The following is a 22,126-nucleotide window of genomic DNA, read 5'->3' as shown; positions in this document are numbered from 1 at the left end:
ACTGATTAAGGTTATCTTGATCCATTTCCCTCTCTCTCCAAAAATGTCTTATATTTACTTATCTGTGTCTATATTGTTTCCCTATAGTGGATTATGCTCTTTTAGGGCAGCAACTTTTATTTTTGTCTTCTATGTGACAAGCACATCTTTAATAAATGTGGATTTTTTTGGAAAGAAATATTAAAAAGTCTGAGAGAGACCATTAGCCCAGATATGAATGAATTTACTTTAAACAAATGGAATTCCTCTACAGTGGGTGGTGTTGGTTCATAGATGGAAAGGACCTGAGGCAATATAGTCCAGTTTCTCATTTTTATAGATGAGGAAAGCAAGACCCAAGAGGTTTAGCAACTTACCCAATGTTATAAAGGGAGTAAGTAGCAGACCTGGAATTTAAACTAAGGATTTCTGACTGAATTCAGTGCATTTTTTCAATGTCATCATTGTTCTCTCGTTGCTCACATTTATGTCATTAACTCAACAAGTAAACCATATATATCTTTTCAAGTCCTTGTTTTGGGGATTCAAGGTGATTCTGCTTGTTATTTTGAATTCAAATCAGCAAGGCTTTATTAAGCATATACTATGTACCTGCCCTCTCCGTAACTGATAATTTATGGGGAAGGTGAGAATACAATATGTACTTGTATAAATATATTACAGAAAAACAAGGCAGAAAAGAGAAACTGGGGGATTTGGGTGGGTCTCATGGAGAAGTTGAGCCTTCAAAGAGGACAAGGATCTTAAGAAACAGAGATGAGGAGAAAGTATATTCAAGACAGAGAGACATCTCTGTGCCTATTCGTAGAGATAGAGAATGAAAGATTTTATATGGGGAACCACAAGAAGCTAGTTTGTGAAAAGAAACCATGAAATATTTCTGAAAAGATAGATCAAACTTAGATAGTGGAAGACCTTAAATATTCATTTAAGAGCTTTTCCTAATCAGTCTGTCAATAAACATTTTTTAAATATCTACCACACTATGCTAAGCTCTTGGGATATAAAGAAAGACAAAAGATAGTTCCTGTCCTCAAGGAGCTTATGATCTAAGGAAAGAAAAACAGCTTACAAACAGCTATATACAAACAAGCAATATAAACACACCTTCTTTTATAGCCTTAGAAGATATTTCACTTTTTACAAATCAAAGGTTTGTGGCAACCCTGAGTCAAGCAACTCAATAGGCATTTTCCCAATATCTTGTCCTTACAAAATGCTTTTGTGTCACATTTTGGTAAATCTCACAATATCTTAAACTTTTTCATTGTTATTTCTGTTATGGTGACTTGTGATCAGTGATCTTTAATGTTACTATTATAATTTTTAGGGGTACCATGAACCATGCCTATATAAGACAGAGAACTTAATTGATAAATGTTGTATATGTTCTGACTGTTTCTCTGACCAGATCTTCATCTTCATCTTTCCTAGCCTTCCTATTCCCTGAGGCATAATACTAAAATCAGGTTAATTAATAACTCTACAATGGCCTCTAAGTGTTCAAGTGAAAAGAAGAGTCAATAAGTTCACTGTAGTCTTATTTTTAGAAATTGCCAAAGCTCCCCCAATGTTCAGCAATCATCACTCTTCTTAGTAACTATCAACAAGGGCAATACCCCTTACCAGCAGACTGAAAAGCACTAGAGGTAAGAGGGATATAGAAATTATTCCTATAGTAAGTTGGACAATAGAAAGCCACTGAACTTATCTGAGTAAAAAACTGACTTGTCCTTAAGGAAGATTATTTTGACAGCTCTGTGGAGAATGGTTTGGAGAAGGCAAAGACTAGAAGTAGGGAGACCAGTTGGGAGATTACTTTTTCCAGTAGAGGCTAGAGTTTGTGGTGAAAGTTTGAGTTATCATGGTGGCCTTGTAAGTGGAAAAATGGGAATAGATATGAGAGTTGTTTTGGAGATAGAATCCACAAGACTTGGCAATATTTTGGATATAAAGTGCGAAGGAGATGGAAAAAATCAAAGATAACGCCAAGGATATGGTTGTGTGACTGGGAAGGTGGTGAACAGGAATAGAGAAGTTTGGAGGAGGTATAGGTTTTGGGAAGAAGATAATGAGTTTTATTCTGGATAAGTTGAATTTTAGATGTGTAAGAACTATCTAATCAAAAGTCAATAATGTCTGACTAAAGTTCAAGAGAAAGATTTGGACTGAATAGGTAGGTTTGGGCATCTTTTGCACAGGTATGATATTTGAATCCAGGGGGGCTGAATCCCAAGGGAAAGAGCAGAGAGAAAACTCAAGAGAGTACTTGGGAGAACTTCCATGCTAAAGGCATAGGAAAATCATGATAATCCAGTAAAGGAGAATAAGAAAAAGCCATGAATCAGACAAGTGGGAGAAGTAGAGGAAAACTTATGTCACAGAAGATAAAGAAGAAGAGTGTTTAGCAGAAGAGGGTGCTATGTAGAATAGAAAACCACCAAAATCAAAATTTTGGAGTCAAAGATCAGAAAAGGTCTTTATTTTTTTCTCATTAGAAAAGGCATAGACCCAGTTGCTCAAATAGCTACATCCAAAGTGCTTGAGGAACTGAACAAAGAACAAAGCTTTTATGCCTTTCCCCCATCTTACCATTTGCTGATAAGAGAACTCACAATCTTCTTAGCTAATTGAAGCAAGATAATATCAATCCTTTATTATCCTAATTATTCATAACTATGGTCTATAAGAAAGTTTATTTTCTACAAATACTTATTATGCTATTCCTTTCATCAAATTTGGAAGCATCCAATTGAAAGAGGGCTAAAATAATTCCTCTTTTGCATTTACCTCTTCTTGAGTTATAAATCTGAGTCCATAAGAATATAGTACTGAGGAAACTTCACTGGAAGTCATATCCCACAGTGGCCAATAGTAAAAAGTAAAAATGGTCAGCAAAATGGTAGAAAGATGAAAGGAGTTAAGGACTGTGAAATGACTATGAGATTTAACAGTTAAGAAATAAATGATTGGTAATCTTGAAGAGAACAGTTTCAGTAGAGTGAGGAGGTCAGAAGCCAGATTGTAAGAGAATGGGAAGTGAGTGGGTGGTAAGGAAGTAGAGGCAGAGAATGTGGATGATATTTTTATTATCAGAAATCTAAATAAGGAACTGGAGAAATAAGTCCATCTCATACTTTTTGGCTGTTCTTCCTGATTTTTTAAAATACAATGAAGAAAGTTTCCCTATCATATGCAATTTAAGTCAGATACAATGACTTTACAGACAATTCAAGTTCATTCTTAAAGATTCCCCCTTGTTCTGCACAAATAAAAAGATAGCTCTTCATATACTGCATTATTCCTTCTTCCTACCCAGGCTCTTTCTTCTATATAGAGTACCTAGGAAAAAGTGACAATAGATGCAGATTGTAAAATAGTCTGATTAAGAATTTGAAAAGAAGCTAAATTTTCAGGTTTTTTCATAATTTATATCCTTTTTTGACCCAAAGAACCATATATTATCTTATTAAAAATGACTTGATAAATAATAAAGAAGAAAAACAAAAAAGAATTTATACATGATATAAAGACAACCTGGAAACAACTATATCTATACAAGATATATATACAGAGAAATCTCAGGGAAATATTGGAGTTGGGGTGGGAGATGGATGAGAAGACTGGGAAGAACCTCTTGTAGAAAGTAATATTTGAAGTGAGTCTGGAAGGAAGCCAGGAAAACTGGGAGGCAGAAGTGAGGAGAAAAATCTTTCCAGGCATGGAAAAGAGCCATTAAAAAGTCATGGAGTTAGGAGATGGAGTGTCAGGTGGGGGAAGCATCAATAACACCAGTGTCACCCAATCTTAGAATTCCTACTTGCCTTCCTCTGGACTGTCTCCAGTTTATCCATGTCCTTCTTAATCCTGGTGTCCAGGACAGAACTCGATACTCCAGATAAAGACTGATTAGGGCAGAGTGCAAAAGAACTATCTACTATTTATTCCTAGAAGCAGTCCAAGATCATATTAGGATAAGGACTGAGAAAAGACCACTAGATTTTTTCAATGAAGAGGTTGTTGGTAGCTTGGGAGATGAGAAATTCAGTTAGTGTGATTAGGTCAGAATCATAATGCAAGGCGTCTTTGTATGTCTGTATAAAGATAAATTTTAACATTCTTTAAAAAAAATTTTTTGAGTCCAAATTTTCTCTCTTCCTCAACTCTCTTCTTCCTAAAATAGTAAATAATTTGACAAAGATTATATATTTGCAATCATGTAAAACAGATTTCCATATTACTCATTACAAGAAACAGGATAAAATAAAAAAATACATGAAAAAAAATAAAATAAAAATACTATCCTCGGCTCTGCATTCAGATTCCATTAATTCTTTCCCTGGATAGAGTAGCATTTTTTTCATCATGAGTCCTTTGGAACTTTTTTGGATTTGTAGTGGACCACATGAAAAAAGATTCCTCATCTGTATAGATGTAATCCTCAAAGTTCTGAAAGGAGTTATTAAAATAAGTCCCATCCCATTAAATCCCATTAAAATAATTTCTATCATATGGCTCTTTTCAACAGTAAGGTGATTTAGGCTAGTTCCAACGGACTTGTGATGGAGAGAGCCATCTGCATCCAGAGAGAGATCTGTGGGGATTAAATGTGGATTCCAACACAGTATTTTCTCTTTTCTTTTTTTTTTTTTTATTAAAGCTTTTTATTTACAAAACATATGCATGGGTAATTTTTCAACATTGACCCTTGCAAAACTTTCTGTTCTAAATTTTTCCCTTCTTCCCCCTAACCTCTCCCCTAGATGGCAGGTAGTCAAATACATGTTAAATATGTTAAAATATATGTTAAATCATATATATATATATATATATACCTACATATATATACATATACATATATATATAACTTATACAGTTATCTTGCTGCATAAAAAAATCAGATCTAGAAAAAAGAAACCTGAGATGAAAACAAATTGCAAGCAAACATCAATAGAAAGTGTGAAATTGGTCCACACTCAGTTCCCATAGTTCTCTTTGTGGGTATAGATGGCTCTCTTCATCACTGAACAATTGGAACTGGTTTGAATCATCGCATAATTGAAGAGAGCCACATCCATCAGAACTGATCATCATATAGTCTTGTTGTTGCCATTAGTAATGGTCTCTTGGTTCTGCTCATTTCACTCAGCATCAGTTCATGTGAGTCTCTCCAGGACTCTCTAAAATCATCCTGCTGGTCTTTTTCTTACAGAACAATAATATTCCATAACATTCATATGCCATAATTTATTCAGCCATTCTCCAACTGATGGGCATACATTCAGTTTCCAGTTTCTAGCCACTACAAAGAGGGCTACCACAAACATTTTTGCACATGTTGGGTCCCTTTCCCTTCCTTTAAGATCTCTTTTAGATATAAAGTCAGTAGAAACACTGCACAGTTTGATAACTTTTTGAGCCTAGTTCCAAATTGCTCTCCAGAATGGTAGGATCCATTCACAGTTCCACCAACAATATCAGTTTTCCCACAGCCCCTCCAACATTCATCATTATCTTTTCCTGTCATCTTAGCCAGTCTGACAAGTGTGTAGTGGTATCTCAGAACAATACAATATTTTCATTTTTTTTGTTGTTTGCTTGTTTTTAATTTTCTTTCTCATTTTCTTTTTGATTTGATTTTTCTAGTAGAGTATGATAATTGTGGAAATATTTGTAAAAGAATTGCACATATTTAACATATATTGGATTATATGCCGTGTAAGGGAGGGAGTTGAGGGAAGGGAGAGAGAAAAAAAATTGGAACAAAGTTTTGCAAGGGTGAATGCTGAAAACTATACATATATTTTAAAAATAAGAAGCTTTAAAAAATAAAAAAAAAATTTCTTTCCCTTGAATCATAAACTATTAAAAATGAAAAGGACCTTGGATGCCATCAAGTCCAAATTTCTAATTTTCCAAATATGGAAACTGAGTTCCAGATTGATGAAATAATGTGCACATGGCCAATCAGGAAGTTAAAGAGGCATTATAACACAGTGTGTTATATATAACACATATGCAATTTTCTATATTTAAGTCAGGAAGGGTTTGAATCTTGCCTCAGATACTTATTAGCTATATGACTATGGACAGCTAAATTAGCATCTCTGAGTCTCAGTTTCCTCTTTGGTTAAATAGGGATAGTTATATCTGTGTTAATATTTTGTTGTGAGATTGTATGTAAAGTGCTGTACAAACTTTAGAATAATATAAATCAGCAATGTTACAGAGCTTGAGTTCCAGTCCAGGATTCTTTCTTTTGTGTTAAAAACTGCTTGAAGGTGAACTATTCTCAGTTTATGAAGAAAATATGGGACGTTATCAGTTGAATGTTGTAGTAGTGAAAGTACTAGACTTGGAATCCAGACACTTAAGACTTCTGCCTCAGACACTTATTGTGTGATCCTAGAAAGTTACTCAGTCTTTGAGTAAAGCAGCAGAACCACGAGAACCATTGTACACAGTACCAGCAAGATTGTGTGCCGATCAACTATAATGGACTTAACTCTTCTCAGCAATGAGGTGAACCAAGGCAATTGCAATAGGCTTGGAGTGGAAAATGCCCTCCACATCCAGAGAGAGAACTATGGAGACTGCTTGCAGATCAAAGTATACTATTTTCATCGGGTTTTGTTATTTGCTTTTCCTTTCTTGTGGTTTTTCCTTTTTGTTCTGATTTTTCTTTTACAACATGATGTTTAAAATGAATGTACATTTATAACCTATATCAGATTGCTTGCTGTCTTAGAGAAAGGAGATAAGGAAAGGAGGGAGAAAATTTGAAACTCAAAATTTTACAAAAATTAATGTTGAAAACTATCTTTACAGATAAGTGGAAAAACAAAATACTATTGAGTTACTTAATCTCTCCAGTAAAATGAGGTAGATAACAATACCTGTTTCACATGTTTTGTTTTTTTTGTTTGTTTTGTTTTGTTTTTTTGGATGGTCCTAAGATCATGAGTTTTAGAGCTGAAAAGGTCACTGGAAGCTGTTGAGGTTAGCCCAGTTACTAAACAGCAGAAGAAAGTAAATGCCGGGAGGTTGTGTGTTAGGTTCCACAGGTAGTAAGCCAGGATTTTTCTGCAGGTACATCAACTCCAAATACAGCATTTGAACTATGCAGTCTCAATTTGTTGGGATGCTCTCAAAGAATTATGCTGCTGCTCACACATCAGATTTTATCTGATATATTGTGCAGTCATGATGAATAGGCTGAGGAAAAGAAGCCATGAAATGTGTCTTAAAGGCCAGGAGAAGCTCAGTAGCTCATAGCTGAATAGGCCTACAAACGACTCTTTTTCTGGCCTCTCCAGAGCATAGTTGCTGAGTATGAGAAGGAGCTGGGCAGTCCTGGGCTCTAGGGAATTGGTGGATGATAGCCATGTCTCTGCAAATGCTGCCCAGCTTTCCCAGGGTGCTCAGGGAGTTCTAGGGTTATGTACTAGAAAGAAGAATGGTGATCAAGGTATGAAGTGGGTTAATGGGGAATGATAAATATGGAGAAAATAAGCACTAACAAATCTTTAAAAAAAATTTACACAGGAGAAAAAAAACCCATCAGTGTCAGAAGTCACAAATAGAGAAATTTTATTATTACTTTCTTAAACACATATTATGCATTTCTTTTTTTTCCAATAGTATTTTATTTTTCCAAATACATGTAAAGATAGTCTTCAACATTCACTTTTATAGGATTTTGAGTTCCAAATTTTTTTTTTTCCTCTCTTTCTTACCTTCCCCAAGACAACAAGCAATCTGATACAAATTAAATAATGCATTTTTCTTAAAAAAACACCGCACAGCAATGGGAAGTCAGTTTCTAATAAAATTCCATTCCATGTTCTTTACATATTGAAATATTTTGTTGTTAAATTCAATTTAAAAAAAACAGAGAGTTAACAAGCATTTATGAAGCCCTCACTATGTAATGGGAGCTATGCTTAACTATAGAAAAGAAGCAACCCCCCAAAAATCCCAAATCTTAAAACAAAATTCAGTCTGATTCAAGTCATATACATTTTAATGGGAGAGATCACAGGTAAACAACTAGGTACTGGGACATTCATATACAATTGAAAGGAGAAGGCACTAGCAATGGTAAAGGGAGAGGAAGGAACTATGGAGAAAGGCCTCCTGCTGAAAATGGGATTTGAATAATCTTACAGGATACTCTGGAAACTAAGAGGCGGAAGTGAGGGGGCAGAGCATTCTAGGGATAGGAAAAAGTCAGACTGAAAAAGCATGAAGATGATAGATGAAGTATATTAGTCAAGGACCTAAAAGTAGGCCTGTGTAGGAGGTAGTAAGGTATAAGAAGACTGGAAAAGTAGGCAAGGGATAGGTTATGAAGAGCTTTACAGGGCAAACAGATAATTTTATATTTGACAAAGTCAGGGTAGCTGAGCAAAAACTCTGAACTGGACACCAACCTGTCTTTCTTAGGCTGCTGAAGATAGCAGATAAACACAGGGATAAGCAGAACCTGTCTGATGGTATTTATAGAGGCCTGTAGTGCAATTGTTTCCTATTTCTGTGTAAATTATACTGGAAAAAGGGAAAGATATTGAGACTTTTTTCATAAATGATGGCACAATGCAGCTGTTTGAATGCTCCTAGTTTTTTTTTTTGTTTGTTTTGTTTTTTGTTTTTGTTTTTGTTTTTTAATGCTCACAAATTATCTGTTTAATATTGGATTCTAGAACTTCTCCACGAATCAATGACAATCTCACCAGTCAGTGTGTGGTTTCTGAGATCTAGATTTCTCCCCTCTTTTAAAGTCCAGGTATTTTTCTGTTTCTAGGATCTAGCTATATCTCCCATTGTTGTGAAATTATCCAAAGAGTCTTGATCACAAATACAAATTTTTTTAGTGCTTATTCACCTGATAATTTGAGGTTGGAAACTTGAAATTATGCAGATTTCAGTTAGATGCTTTCTTACTATTTCCTTACCTTTCTTAGTGTTCTGTCCTTCCTTAACACCATGTATGTTCTGTCTTTCCTAATATAAAAGCATTCTTCTTTATAGTGAAGACAGAAGTTAACATTGTCAGAATAGGTACTTCAACATCTCTTGCATCTCAGATCAGCATCATTGTCCTGACCTTTGTCCTGTCATTGGACTTGGATGACTCAGGAAGAGAGAGTGAAGCTGATGAATTTATGAAATTCTGCCTTACTTAAATCTAATTCACACACAAATCAAAATTCAACTGTGTTATCATTGTTCCTCTTTGAAAATGAAGGACAAAGAAGAACAGGATAAAATATAAACTCCTCTGGGTGATTTTTAAAGCCTTTAACTATCTGGTCTCAAGCTTCCTTTCCACCTTTATTATACATTACTCTTCATCCTTGCCCTTTATAGTCTAGCCAAAATGCCCTTTTTGCCATTTCTCTCACATTCCTCTATCTCCGGGCATAAAACCTTTGAGGCTTGTTGTCCTAAAGCCTTTTCGTGTTTCTTTTACATGCCAGACAAATGGGGCTGTATACAAACATCTACATCTGCATTTTTCTTGTCCTTCAGGCCTGGAATGAACTCTCAGACTCTTTAGCTTCCTTCAAAACTCACCTCAAGGAAAACCTTCCAGATTAAGCTTTCCCTGGTCTCCTTCTTTGTCAGGGCATTTCTCAACCCTCTACATTATTCCTCTGTAATTTTTTGGACTGGACTTATTTCAGTGGAATAGGGGATTCTGATAAGGAAACTTTTTTTTTTTTTTTTTTTGTCAATGTAGATGGGAGCCTATTCTGCAACTTACAATCTTAGGAAATTGTCTAGAGCATTATGAGACTAAATATCATGCCCAGTATGTGTTAGAGACAGAACTTGAACCCAGGTCTTTTCTGACTCTGAGGTCAGCTTTCCATCAGGAGATGTGATCTCCTGTGTCACTGTGTCAGGACTGTGTCAGGATACAGATGTACTTTTCTTTTTCTCAGTGATAGTTTAACACTCTTCAACATTAACTCCTGCAAGATTTTGTGTGCCAAATTCTTTCTCCCTCCCTTCCTCCCTTCCTTGTTTCTCTCCAAGACAGCAAGCAATTTGACGTAGGTTAAACATGTCTCATCCTATTAAATACATTTCCATATTTGTTTTGTTGGGCAAGAAAAATCAGAATAAAAGGAAAGAAACCACAAGAAAAAGCAAACAAACAAAAGAGAAAATAATATGCTTCATAGTTTTCTCTCTGCATGTGGATGGTATTTTCCATCCCAGGTCTATTGATCCCTGTATTGCTGAGAAGGGGTAAGTCTATCATAGTTGATCACCATATAATCTTGCTATTATTGCACATAATGTTCTACTGGTTCTGCTCACTTGACTTAGCATCAACTCATATAAGCCTTTCCAGGCTTTTCTGAAATCAGCCTGCTCGTTATTTCTTATAGAACAATAATATTCTATTACCATCGTATCCTATAGCTTATTCAGCCATTCCCCAATTGATGGGCCACCTGCTCAATTTCCAGTAATTGAATTATATTATCAAAAAATTTGCTATTGAGTTTGTCTCATAGAAGGAGGGCTAGAAAGACTTTAGAGGTTATTTAATTCAATCTCCATTGCATGGTGCTTGGTGGCACAGTGGCAAGGATACTAGCATAGTTTGCCCTTTGAAACTCTAGCTCATTTTACAGATGAGAAAACTGAGGCAAATAAGATTAAGTGTCCAAGGTAACAGCTAATAAGTGTCTGAGAAAGAAATTGAATTTGGGTCTTCCTGACTCCAGGTCCAGTGCTTTAACCGATATGACATCCAGCTGTGCCATGGAGACTGGATGGAAGATCTTTAGAATCCCTTCCAGCTCTTCTATGAGACAAATTTACCTCAACACTCCCCTTTCTTCATTTTATGTTCTCCCTGATCCATTCGTTCTATGCTGATTTTCTCTATCTTGTTGTTATAAACTTCTTTCCCTGCTTGGATTTCATTACTCCATGAACTCTGGCTCAACCAAAATCCTGTTTACTTTCTCAGATAATAATAGTTAACATGTATATAGCACTTTAAAATTTACAAACATTTCATGGAAGTTTCATTTGATCCTCATAACGGCTCTGAGACAGGATCTACAGGCATTATCCTCATTTTACAAATGAGGAAGAGAAAACTGATTAAGCTATTTGTCCATGTGAGCTCACATAGCCACTAAGAAGCATCTATTAAGCAACTATTGTGTGCCAGGCACTTTACAAATATCATCTTTTGATGTTCATAACATGCCTCGGATGTAGGTGCTATTATTATTGATCTAGACCTGATAGTTGAGGAAACCAAGGCAGATAAAGGTTAAGTGACTTGTCCAGAATTATATAGCTAATAAGTGTCCGAGGTCAGTTTTAAATCCCAAATCATCTCCAGATAACTGTAGCCTCTGAAGCCACACCCACTTTCCCTTAAACTCTGTTAAATTAGCCCTGAGCAAATCACAAGCATGTTAGGGCACTCACTCCCAGACCATTATGGACCTACCAGAAGGTTCATGAATGATGGTGTCCAGTGTGTGTCTTTCTTGGCAATTACAAGGTCAATTTCTCTCAAGGTTCCTGTTGTTCTCACTTCATAATCAACTTTTTTCTGATGGTCAAAATTAAGTTCATTCCTATTCTGTTGTTTCCTCTGACTTTTGAAAAGTTAAAACTGTCAACAAGTCAGGAATTTATCAGTGTAATGAGACTTCCAGCAGACTGTTTGTAAAATTGAAATACTCTGTCCTTATAATGACCAGTATTCATAGAGTTGTAGACAGACAGCCCTGGATTTATTTTATATCTTGCTAAAGTTGATAATTGTTTTTAGCGATTCTTTAGCCTTCTCTAAATAAGCCATTATATCATTTGCAATGAGTGATAACTTTCCTTCCCTATTACCTAGTCTAATTCATTTACTCTTTTTCTTCTCTTATTGCTAAAGCTAACATTTCTAATACAATACAATATTGAATAGTAATGATGTACAACCTTGTTTCATCCCTGATCTTAATGGGAATGCTTCTAGCTTATCTCCATTACACATGATGCTTTCTGATGGATTTAGGCAAATGCCACTTATCATTTTAAGGAAAACTCCATTTATTCCTTTGCTCTCTAGTGTTTTTAATAGGAATGAGTGTTGCATTGTGTCAAGTACTTTTTGACAGAGCACTAGAATGGATATAAAAAGTCATACATATAATCCATTAAAATTTTTTAAAAATAGGCCAGTCCCTTTAATATGGTGAGGAAATTCTAGTGGACCAATGTAGATCAGCACATGTAATGCAATTTAAAGCCTTAGAGAGTCAGCTGGGCACTAAGAGAGCAAGTGACTTATTTGAAAGATCACACGCCAGAGGCAGAACTTTGAGTTCAAGTTTCCTTGACTCTGATGCCAGCTCTATCCAATCAGTCAGGATCATCATTATCAAACACAGAATACAGCTTTTTTGTGTTTCCTTTAAACCCCAGTTCAAATCCAGACTCATACTAGCCATGTGACTTGGGTAAACCATTTCTGCCTCAGTTTTCTCAACAGTAAAAAGAGGACAATAATGGCATCTACCTACCTTTCAGAGTTATGAGAATTAAAGGCAATAATATTTGTAAAGCACTTACACACAGCATGCCACACCACAGATGCTTAATAGATGATTGTTTCTTTTCTTCCTTCCAAGGTGATTTAAAATACATTATTCCAAAACTTCCTAAATGATATGCTGATTGGAATTAAATTTTTTCCCCCATTTATCACTGCCCTACCACACCACTCTCCCCATCTTCACTAGCTAGCTAAAGCAGGTATGTCTGGATGTGCACCTCTGTAGAGGTGGAGGATGAATTTTTTAAGGTTTGGTTATGACTAATTAATGATCAATATTTGTTTTCAAGTTCTTTGAACATTCTTCCTATAGAGTTAAGATATTTATTTATTCCATCTAATTTTTTTTTAAAGAAGGGTTTATTTATATAAACATTTTCCTTTGACTTTTTTTTTCCTGAGGCAATTGGAATTAAGTGACTTGCCCAAGATCACACAGCCAAGAAGTATTAAGTGTCTGAGGCCAGATTTAAACATTTTGTACACAGTAGGCATTTAACATATTTTTAAATGAATGTGATAATCTTTGTAAAGTATGGAGGTCAAATTAATGAACTTGCTTTAAATACGATTTCATTTGTCATTTATTCCCTAAGAGCTCATTAAGGTCCTAAACCACAGAGAGATCAACAGTTTTTTCAAGGTTATAAAGAGCCAATATTAAACACTTATTCTGACTCTCAGCCCCATTCTCATCCAGGCTTGATTTTGAACTATTGATACTATAGTAAAATATAGTTACTATTCAAAAAGTGTAATGATATTAGTTACAGCCTTAGGAGTATTAGTAACCCATCTATCTATTCATATTGCTTTTCACCCAGAACCTCAAAGAAAATTTATACCTTTGCAGAAGAGTTGAGACAGAGGAGGATTAATAAGTGGTGCAATGTGTCATTGCAGGTAAGAGTTTGATCCAGGAATTTTATTGTCACACCCCATGGAAAAAGCTTTCAAACTGTGCATGTAGGATATTTTCAGAAAATAGGTCATTCAACAAGGGTTCTATCATCTCAGACCAGGGACTTCTTATGGGTGATCTCCAGGTTTGAGAAAGTTGCACTGCTGAGAGATCCTTAATTTGCAAAAAATAAAATGAAATAGTCTGGCTAAGATTAATTAGTTAAAAGCTTAGAACACAGGACTGTTTTGTTCCATGTGGAATTTCACTGAATTCTTTGCCAAAGTGAGTTTGTAATTTTTTAATTTCCTATTCTCCAAATCTGACAACTAGCAAAGGTTCAGTTCTCACTCTATTATCCTGCTCCCTAAAGAGCCATGCTTTCATCCCAAACTAATTTCATGTTAGCAGCCTTTTATCCCAAATTCTTTAAAAACAGACAAGCCCATAACTCCCCATCTTTCCATCAGGGATATTTTGCAGTTGGAAAGGACCTTAGACACTATCTAGCCCAAGCCTTTTATTGCCAGATGAGAAACAGGATGGAGAGATGAAGGGGCACCCAAGTAGGAGAGGTTTGAATACAGGCCCTGTCTCGATAGCCAGATCGCGCTCCACAAAATCCATCTTGCTTTCCTGGCCGAAGATTTTTTTGGCAAGGATTTTTCTATTTGGAGTCAAAATGACTACTTTCTTTTTCACCACCTTAATTTGAGGTTTTCTTATCCCTATCTAAATATTTGATGCAGCAGAGAAAAATTGTACATTAAAGCAACCAGGGATCCTTAAAAAAAAAAATCATATTCCCAACATGCCTCTCGATAATAGTAATTTGTATTTGCATTCCCATCTCTTTCAATTCCCTTAATGAGACTGTTGTCCCCGAGTATCCCTCTTCACATCGGGTGACCCGGGAGAACTCGCTCCCACAGACCCAGGTTAGAAGAACAGCCGGTTTGGGGCAGAATTATTCTTCCCAGCTAGCCTGTCTGCTTCGACCTTGACAAACTGACCTTGGGCCTGTGGCCTCAGTTGCCCCCCTCTGCAAAATGGGGAGACGAATCGCCATGGCTTTCTAGCTAAATTTTTCTCTATTTCTCCATCCTCAACCATTTGAGCTTCTCCTTCTTTTCTTCGTCCTTCCTCCTTTTTCCACCACCACCTCAATCCATCCTCCATCTCCCCAGTTCCCCGCCCGCCCAGTGCAGCAGCAGCAGCCGCTGCAGCGCACAGCGAAGGCCCGCGGGCGGGAACATTCTTTCCGTCCATCAGCGGCTACCCGCCCCGCCCCTTGGGAGACGCCCTCCCTCTAGCTTCCTCCCTCCAATTCCCTCCCATTGGTCTACGGTGCTATCACTCAAGCTGGACAGCCTCCTTTATTGGTGAAGACTGCTGTGGCGCGTCAGGCGGGTGGGTGGGGCTCAGACCCTGTATAAAAAGGGTGGGGCGGCCACGCTCGCGCCGCTTTGCAGACGCCGCCGCCGGGATTCCTCGTCTTGGTCCCATCCGCCGGACATCGATCCCCGCCGCCTCTGCCTCCGCCGTCGCGCCCAGCCCAGGCATCCGTGGCCATGGCCAACCCCAACGTGTACTTCGACATCGCCATCGATAATGAGCCCCTGGGCCGGATTACTTTCGAGGTGAAAGGCGGTGGGATTGATGGATGGGTGTGGGGACGGGATGGGCTGAGCCTGGGGGCCAGGGAGCCACCGTCTTGCTTCCCTGGTTGACTGATGGAGGAGAAGATGGGGGCCAGTCCTGCCCTGCCTGGTAGTCCAGGTCTCGTCGCCCGAGCCACTGGGGTCCTCGAGCTGGGGCGGAGGAGCGGGGCCGCCTCGGGGCGAGGGACGGGAGGGTGGTGGCGGCCGCAGCGGCGCCATTTCCTTTGCACCCTGCGAAGGGGCCATTTTGGAAGGCGGGCGGGCAGCGAGGGAGAGGACGGGAGAGGGGGGAGACTGGGGGCGGCGGGGCAGACAAAGGCGGGCGGGTGGCCTGGCTGGGGCTGGGTGGGGGTTGGGAGGGTGGAGAGTGGGGGCGGGGCGCGCGCAGCGGGGGTGGGGGAGGGGGCGCGAGCGCGAGGCAGCCGCAGTCCGCGCGCACCGCCCCAACCCCCTCCAGCACGTGGCGCAGCCTAACGGGGTAATGGGGGGAGGGGTGCGGCAGAGAGAGGGAGGCCGAGACCGGCGCGTCTCCAGCCCTGCAGAGCGCCCACCTGCCGCTAATACCCGGCCCTCGGCTGCAGTTTGGCCCCCCTCCACGTGGCGTGCGGACTGCTGCTCTAGGGCCTCGGGCCTCTGCACGTGCTTCGGGGGAGCCCCCGAGCCGGCTCTGCCCGGCTGCCTCTTCACGCCCAGAGCCGGGGCTAAAATTCTTGGCTCCTTGGAGGCATTTTTTTAATGGTTGTTTGGCCTTAGAGACGAGTGGTGGTGTCTCCTAGGGGTGCCTCTCGGAGAAAAAAAAAAGCTTTTTTTTTTTTATCAGTTCACGTAATTGATTTTAAAATCACATGCAGGGAAACGCCCCAACAGTCTTCTCTTCCAACTACTGCCCTCAAAAGGGTGGGGAAGGAAAGCTTGGCTTTCTTTGGGAGAGAGAATGCCAAATTGATATTAAAGATTTACTTTTTTTGGAAAGGGCAAATTTGGGTGGCTTAGTTCGTAAATGGTTATCATAGCGGAAAATTACTAAGAAACCCCGTGGAATGGAAGGTTCCATCTAGATTTACATTTAATAAGTAGAAATTTTAATTTGATACGTTGTTAAAACTCGAGTTGTCCAAAGGCTATTTTCAAAGCAGTTTATTTTTAGAAGAAAATAATTCTCTTAGAAATTAACATTAAAGAGTTTAAATAGAAAACCTTGTTTGAGGAAACATTCTGCTTATTCACAGTGCCTGTCCTCTGCAGTAAAAAGCACTGGTGACTGTTAATTGTGGGAGGAGCTCTCATCCTAGGACTGCCTTCCCGCAGTGGATTAGGCCAGGTTTAACCTGAAGTTACCAATGGAAATGGAACATGTTGACTGAATGTAACAGCTTTTGAGAATCAGCCATTTCTGAAACATAAAAGAATGTTTTTTAAAATTTAAAGTCCCTTATCAAATATTTTAATAGTTTTAGATAATTTTCTCATTGCTTTTATTTTTTAAAATCTAACCAATAGGAATTCTAAATCGATTCATTTTGTATATCAATGGAGTTTTTTTAAAGTTGAAACTTGTCCAGAATTTCTAGTGATGGGAAACGTGAATTAATACTTTATAGTTAATGTTTCTCACTAGATGAAAACATGGTTTCATTTGAATGATAAGATATTGGTAAAAGAAAATGTAAGACTACGCGATCAAAGAATTTAGATAATCTATTGTAGAAACTGCAAGAAAGAAGCAGGATTTAACTTTATATTCTATAATAGGGCAAGTGACACTTTTAATTTGATGATTGATCATAGTGCCTAATCGACTAGCTAAAGGGATTGTATTGTCACACTAAGATCTAGATTAGTATTTTTATGGCTATTAAAAAATCAATATGCAGATCTTAGATCAAATAAACTGGATTGTCATAGCAAGCTGTTTAGCTTTTTAAAATGGCTCACAGTAGGAAATTTCATATGATTTTTAAAAATGGGTCTTAATTTTTTAAACAGGCATTTAGCACTTCATTAGATAGGAACTGACAACATTTTATAATCCTAGATTACTTAGGCTTCTGTAATGTCTAAACCATGAAAGAAGATCTTTTAACAGACAACTGAAGTAGCAGCAATATCATTAGCAGTGAATGAGCCATATCTCTGGGCGTGCAAGTGCAGCTCTAGGCACACACCACTGCACATGCCATTCTTCAGGATTAGTGCTTTGGTACTTAGCCTGAAATTGAAGGAGAAGATGGAATATACAACAAAGTTTATTTGATAAGTGATACTATGGGTGTGGTGCTCTCCTTTAAAAAAAAAAAAAAAATCTGACCTTAAAGGCATTTTTCCAGGAAGCATCTTCTTACTATTTCAAATAAACTGGTTCTGGAATCTTGGCATATATTTGGATCTCATGTTGCTTAAACCTAATACCAAAGGCTCTTAAAGCTCTTTTAAATATGAAACAAACCTGTTTTAGAATCCTGCTAGGATTTGGCAATAAAAACGCTAATGTCTCTTTAAGAATGATTCATCACTGTCACTAATGGCAGATTTTGAGCTTAGATACTAAAAAAAACATCCTAATGTCTTAAGTGGGTACAACTAATCAAATATCTTTTTCTCTTGCAGCTCTTTGCAGACAAGGTTCCAAAGACAGCAGGTTGGTTTTCTTGTTGTTTAGCAAAATTGTACTCTTAATTTAGCTTTGGGTATTTCTTCTAGTATTAAGTTTTCTCCATTTTATTTCTTTGTAGAAAACTTCCGTGCCCTGAGCACTGGAGAGAAGGGATTTGGTTACAAGGGATCCTGCTTCCACAGAATCATTCCTGGGTTCATGTGCCAGGTATGGAGCATAGTGATTTCTTCCAGGATATATCCATCAACCTTGTGCCCACATTTAGGGAAGGACTCAGCCAGAATGTCAGTGTCCAGTGAATGAACCTCTGCTGTCTAGGTTACCAGTAAATATGCCAGCCTCATTCTGTATTTGATGGGATTCTTGCTTTTAGGGTGGTGACTTCACACGCCATAATGGCACTGGTGGCAAGTCCATCTATGGGGAGAAATTTGCTGATGAGAACTTCATCCTGAAGCATACTGGTCCTGGCATCTTGTCCATGGCAAATGCTGGACCCAACACAAATGGCTCCCAGTTTTTCATCTGTACTGCTAAGACTGATTGGTAAGTACTGAACAAATAAAGTTGAACTTAGCAAGTGGAAGAGACATAGCACTAGCAGTTTAATACATCAGAGGTATAATTTACATAAGTTTGATTTACAAAGATAACAGAATTACATTTTGCCAGCTATTGGGAGTCATTTTTGGTTTGAATGAAAAGAACACTGGACTTCAACTAGAGAACCTAATTTTAATCTTGGCTTTGGACACTACTGTGTACCTTTAAGCAAGTCTCAATCCAATTCTTCTGAAAGACCTTGGTTTCCTCATCTAAATGAAGGGGTTATAAACTAGATTTCTTGGGTACCTTCTAGCTCTAACGATCCTGTTAGCTCAGCCTGATAAATTTTAGTCCAAGGTATTTTATACTTCGTTCCAAACATAAGTGACCTTTCTGATCTAATTGGCATTTGATTTGTTGGTCCTTTTTAGGTTTCCATTTAAAACTTATGACTCCTGAACTAACAGCAGTTGGAGAAACTTTACAATTGCAGTATGCAACCTTTTGACTGGCTCATAGTAAACTTTATGGTGTTTCCATTGCTTTTAGATAGAAGGTATGTTGGTCCAGTGTTTACAGTAGTCAGTTGGTTAAGTAGCATCAGATTGGTAGTTATATCAACAGTACTCAGCTGTTGTAAGTCCTGTTCAGCCACCCACTGAGAGTTGTAGCTGGCTTATGGTGGCACAACTGTTCAGATTCCTAGGCAATAAAGCAAACTAGTTACTTATCTTCATGCTGATTCCTACTTACTTTAGGTTGGATGGCAAGCATGTGGTCTTTGGCCAAGTGAAAGAAGGCATGAACATTGTGGAAGCCATGGAGCGTTTTGGTTCTCGGGATGGCAAGACCAGCAAGAAGATCACCATTGCTGACTGTGGACAACTCTCATAAGTTTTTTTTGTTTTGTTTTTTGTCTTAACCATCAAACCATTCCTCTGTAGCTGGAGAGAGCACCCCTGAAACCCCATCTGCTCTTACATCCCGTAATCCTTGTGCTCTCACTTGCTGCAATTCTCTTTGGATTTCATTTCCTTCTCCTTCCACAAGTCTGGCTAGACAACAGAGTTAAGTTTATGATTATGAAATAAAAACTAAACGACACCTGAAGAGTCTGCTTTTTTTCTGATTTGGTGTGGGTTGGGCAAATAAGTGTAAGTGTATGTAGTCAATAGAATCTGAGTAAGTTTTAATAATTACCAGTTTTTCTTAATTGTAAAGGGAGGTGAATTTAGATTTCAAGTTAAATATCCTAATAGATTTTATTACTTTTTTCTAAGGCAATTGGGATTGAGTGACTTGCCCAGGGTCACACAGCTAGGAAGTGTTAACTGTGAGATGAGATTAGAACTCAGGTCCTCCTGACTTAAAGGCTGGTGCTCTATCTGCTGCCCCCTCTAATAGGTTTTTATAAAGGTAGAACCAGAAGGATTTCTTCAAGTATATGTCCATCAATGTATTACACTGAAGAAAGTAGGACTATTTTAAACTTCTAGTGAATAGCAAATTTTATAGCCCTATCATAATGGTTAGTTTAAAACAGGATTGGGGAAAACTGCCAAGGGTCGTACGTACAGTAAAATTATCAACATAGACAACTTAGGCAGTGGGAGGTGGTTGTATCTAGCTTTTCACTCATTGTTACCTTAAATGATTTTATGGGGTCAGATAATCTTAACTCTTGGTATTAAAAAAATAAATAATGCATTTTCATAAGTGGTTTACTTGGGCTGGTGATTTTTAGGCAAATTAAATTATACATAATTTTCATGCATAATAGCTACTTTTTAAAAAGCTAGAATCATAACCAAAACAAAAGTTTTCATAATGGTGGTTATGATTTGGATATAGACAACAGCTGTAGTAGCATCTAAGGAGTTGTAGGTAAAAGTGGTTAGCCACAATCCCCTGTGAAGAAGATAATTAGGTGGACCTTTAATCTTGTCTGACAGTAATATCAGTAGGCTGGGCTTGAATTGCACCTATATATTTTTTTTGAATGGCATTAAAAAGTATTTGTAAAAATATGCCTCAAGATTGTATAGTTGATTACTTTTTGAATTTGCCAACATACCTATTAGAATTGTGTTAACTATGTTCAAAACCTTGATTATAGCACTGTGCTAAGTTTTGTTTCTTGGCACTGAAAAGTAGTTGCAACTGATGAAAAGTAGGTGGTCTAAGCAAGAAGTAATTTTGGCTTGGTAGTGAAAGGGCTATGAGAACTGACTGGTCTGATATTTCTTAGCTGTTTACAGTTTCTAGAGGGAGCTAAGCCACACTGGATATAGATAATACCTAGGCTTGGAATCTGGAAGATTCATTTTGTTTCAGATCCTGGCTGACTCGGCTGAATGAGCTGGAGATATTCTGGCAAATTCCATTTTTGCCAGGAAAATCCAAACGGTCACAAGACTGAAAAATGATTTGCATTTCTTTATCATCCAAACGAGTACATTTCCCCTGTCTCACAAAGATATACCCAGTGGTTGAAATTACTGTAACCTGTTATATAGGACTGATAGAATTAACCTTCCTGGTTTAGGATTAAGTTCTGAAAACTCCATCTGCTCTTTTGTAGCTAAGGTTGCCAATTAGAGGGACCTAGTGGATGAAGGACCTCTGGTGGTCAGGAAATGGATTATGTTCTAGGACTATCAAGCTTTTAGATACACCATTTAATTGCATTAGTATGGCTTTCCATAAGGGGCTCACCATTTTGTTTAGGGATTTTTGCTTTTTTCCTGACATTGCAGATAGTAGGAGAATGCATGTCCTCACTTTTTCCTGAAGTAGTAGTGTTGATCTATTTAGTGACTTTCCTTGGCTTGAAAGACTTCTAGAAAAAAAATTTAGCTCTATAAAATTTGGCAGTTTTGATTTGCTTGGCACTGAATAAGATTAATTTAGGTAAATTGTCATTTATTGTATTAGCTGGGCCTACTCATTAATCCTAATGTTTAACCATTTTTTTCTATTTTCCATACCATTGAAGGTAGGTCATTATCAAGTGTCAGTCTTTTAGACACTTCTCCCATCTTTTCACTAATCTTTTTCACCCCCATATTTGAGGGTTGGGCATTTTTAAAAATTCTCTCTCCCATCTCTTAATTAGTTCCCAAGTCATGTTTATCCAACCTCTGCAATGTTTATCTCTAATCTCTTCGAATGGCTAACACTACAACTAATTTAGGTCCTTATTGTCCTTAGTATCTTCCTGCCTGCTATTTGCACAGCCTGCTAATTCATCCTTCAAATTTTGGAGAGATTAGATTTCTTATGCACAAATCTAGTCATGCTGTACTGTTCAAAACTCTAAATCCTTTTGTTTACTGTATAAGTCCAGTTAGTCCAGTCTCATTTTTTTAATCAAAAACTCATTTGCCTACCATTTGAAACCCACCTAACTGTGCTACTATATGAATCTTTCCAAGCTATCTCATATTTCTTTACATATACTCTGCTCCAATAGCAGTGAACTATTCTAAATACCATGAGATTTCCCACTTAATAACTTTGCTTATACTTAGAATGGCCTCCCCTATATTTTCCATATTTCAAAATCACCTTCATTCCTTAAAGCATATCTTAAAATGCAACACCCAAAAAGCTTTGTTTTTCACCCACTTAAATTCATTAGGATCTTTCTTTGCACCTTATGCAAACCACTTGGTTTGTCCCATGTACTTATATATTGCTATTTATGAAAATTTCATATCCCCCTATCAGAATGTAAGGTCCATTTGAATTCAAACTGTATTTTCCCCTTTGCACAGCAACAGTGTTATACACATAAGTGTCTAATTTGTTAAATT

General features: G+C 37.7%; 1 protein-coding gene across 1 annotated transcript; it reads left to right on the top strand.

The window, feature by feature from the left end:
- The first annotated feature begins 14,878 nt into the window (after positions 1–14,878).
- PPIA (peptidylprolyl isomerase A) lies at positions 14,879–19,415 on the top strand. Its single transcript, XM_074288436.1, has 5 exons — positions 14,879–15,130; positions 17,759–17,789; positions 17,884–17,972; positions 18,139–18,311; positions 19,070–19,415. The coding sequence occupies exons 1-5, from the start codon at positions 15,062–15,064 to the stop codon at positions 19,203–19,205; spliced, it is 498 nt and encodes a 165-aa protein (XP_074144537.1). The 5' UTR covers positions 14,879–15,061; the 3' UTR covers positions 19,206–19,415.
- The last annotated feature ends 2,711 nt before the right edge of the window (positions 19,416–22,126 follow it).

This window comes from Sminthopsis crassicaudata, chromosome 2, assembly GCF_048593235.1.
Source record: "Sminthopsis crassicaudata isolate SCR6 chromosome 2, ASM4859323v1, whole genome shotgun sequence".
NCBI lineage: Eukaryota > Metazoa > Chordata > Mammalia > Dasyuromorphia > Dasyuridae > Sminthopsis > Sminthopsis crassicaudata.
Note: the sequence above shows the minus strand (reverse complement) of the source record. Positions and strands in the feature narration are given on the sequence as shown.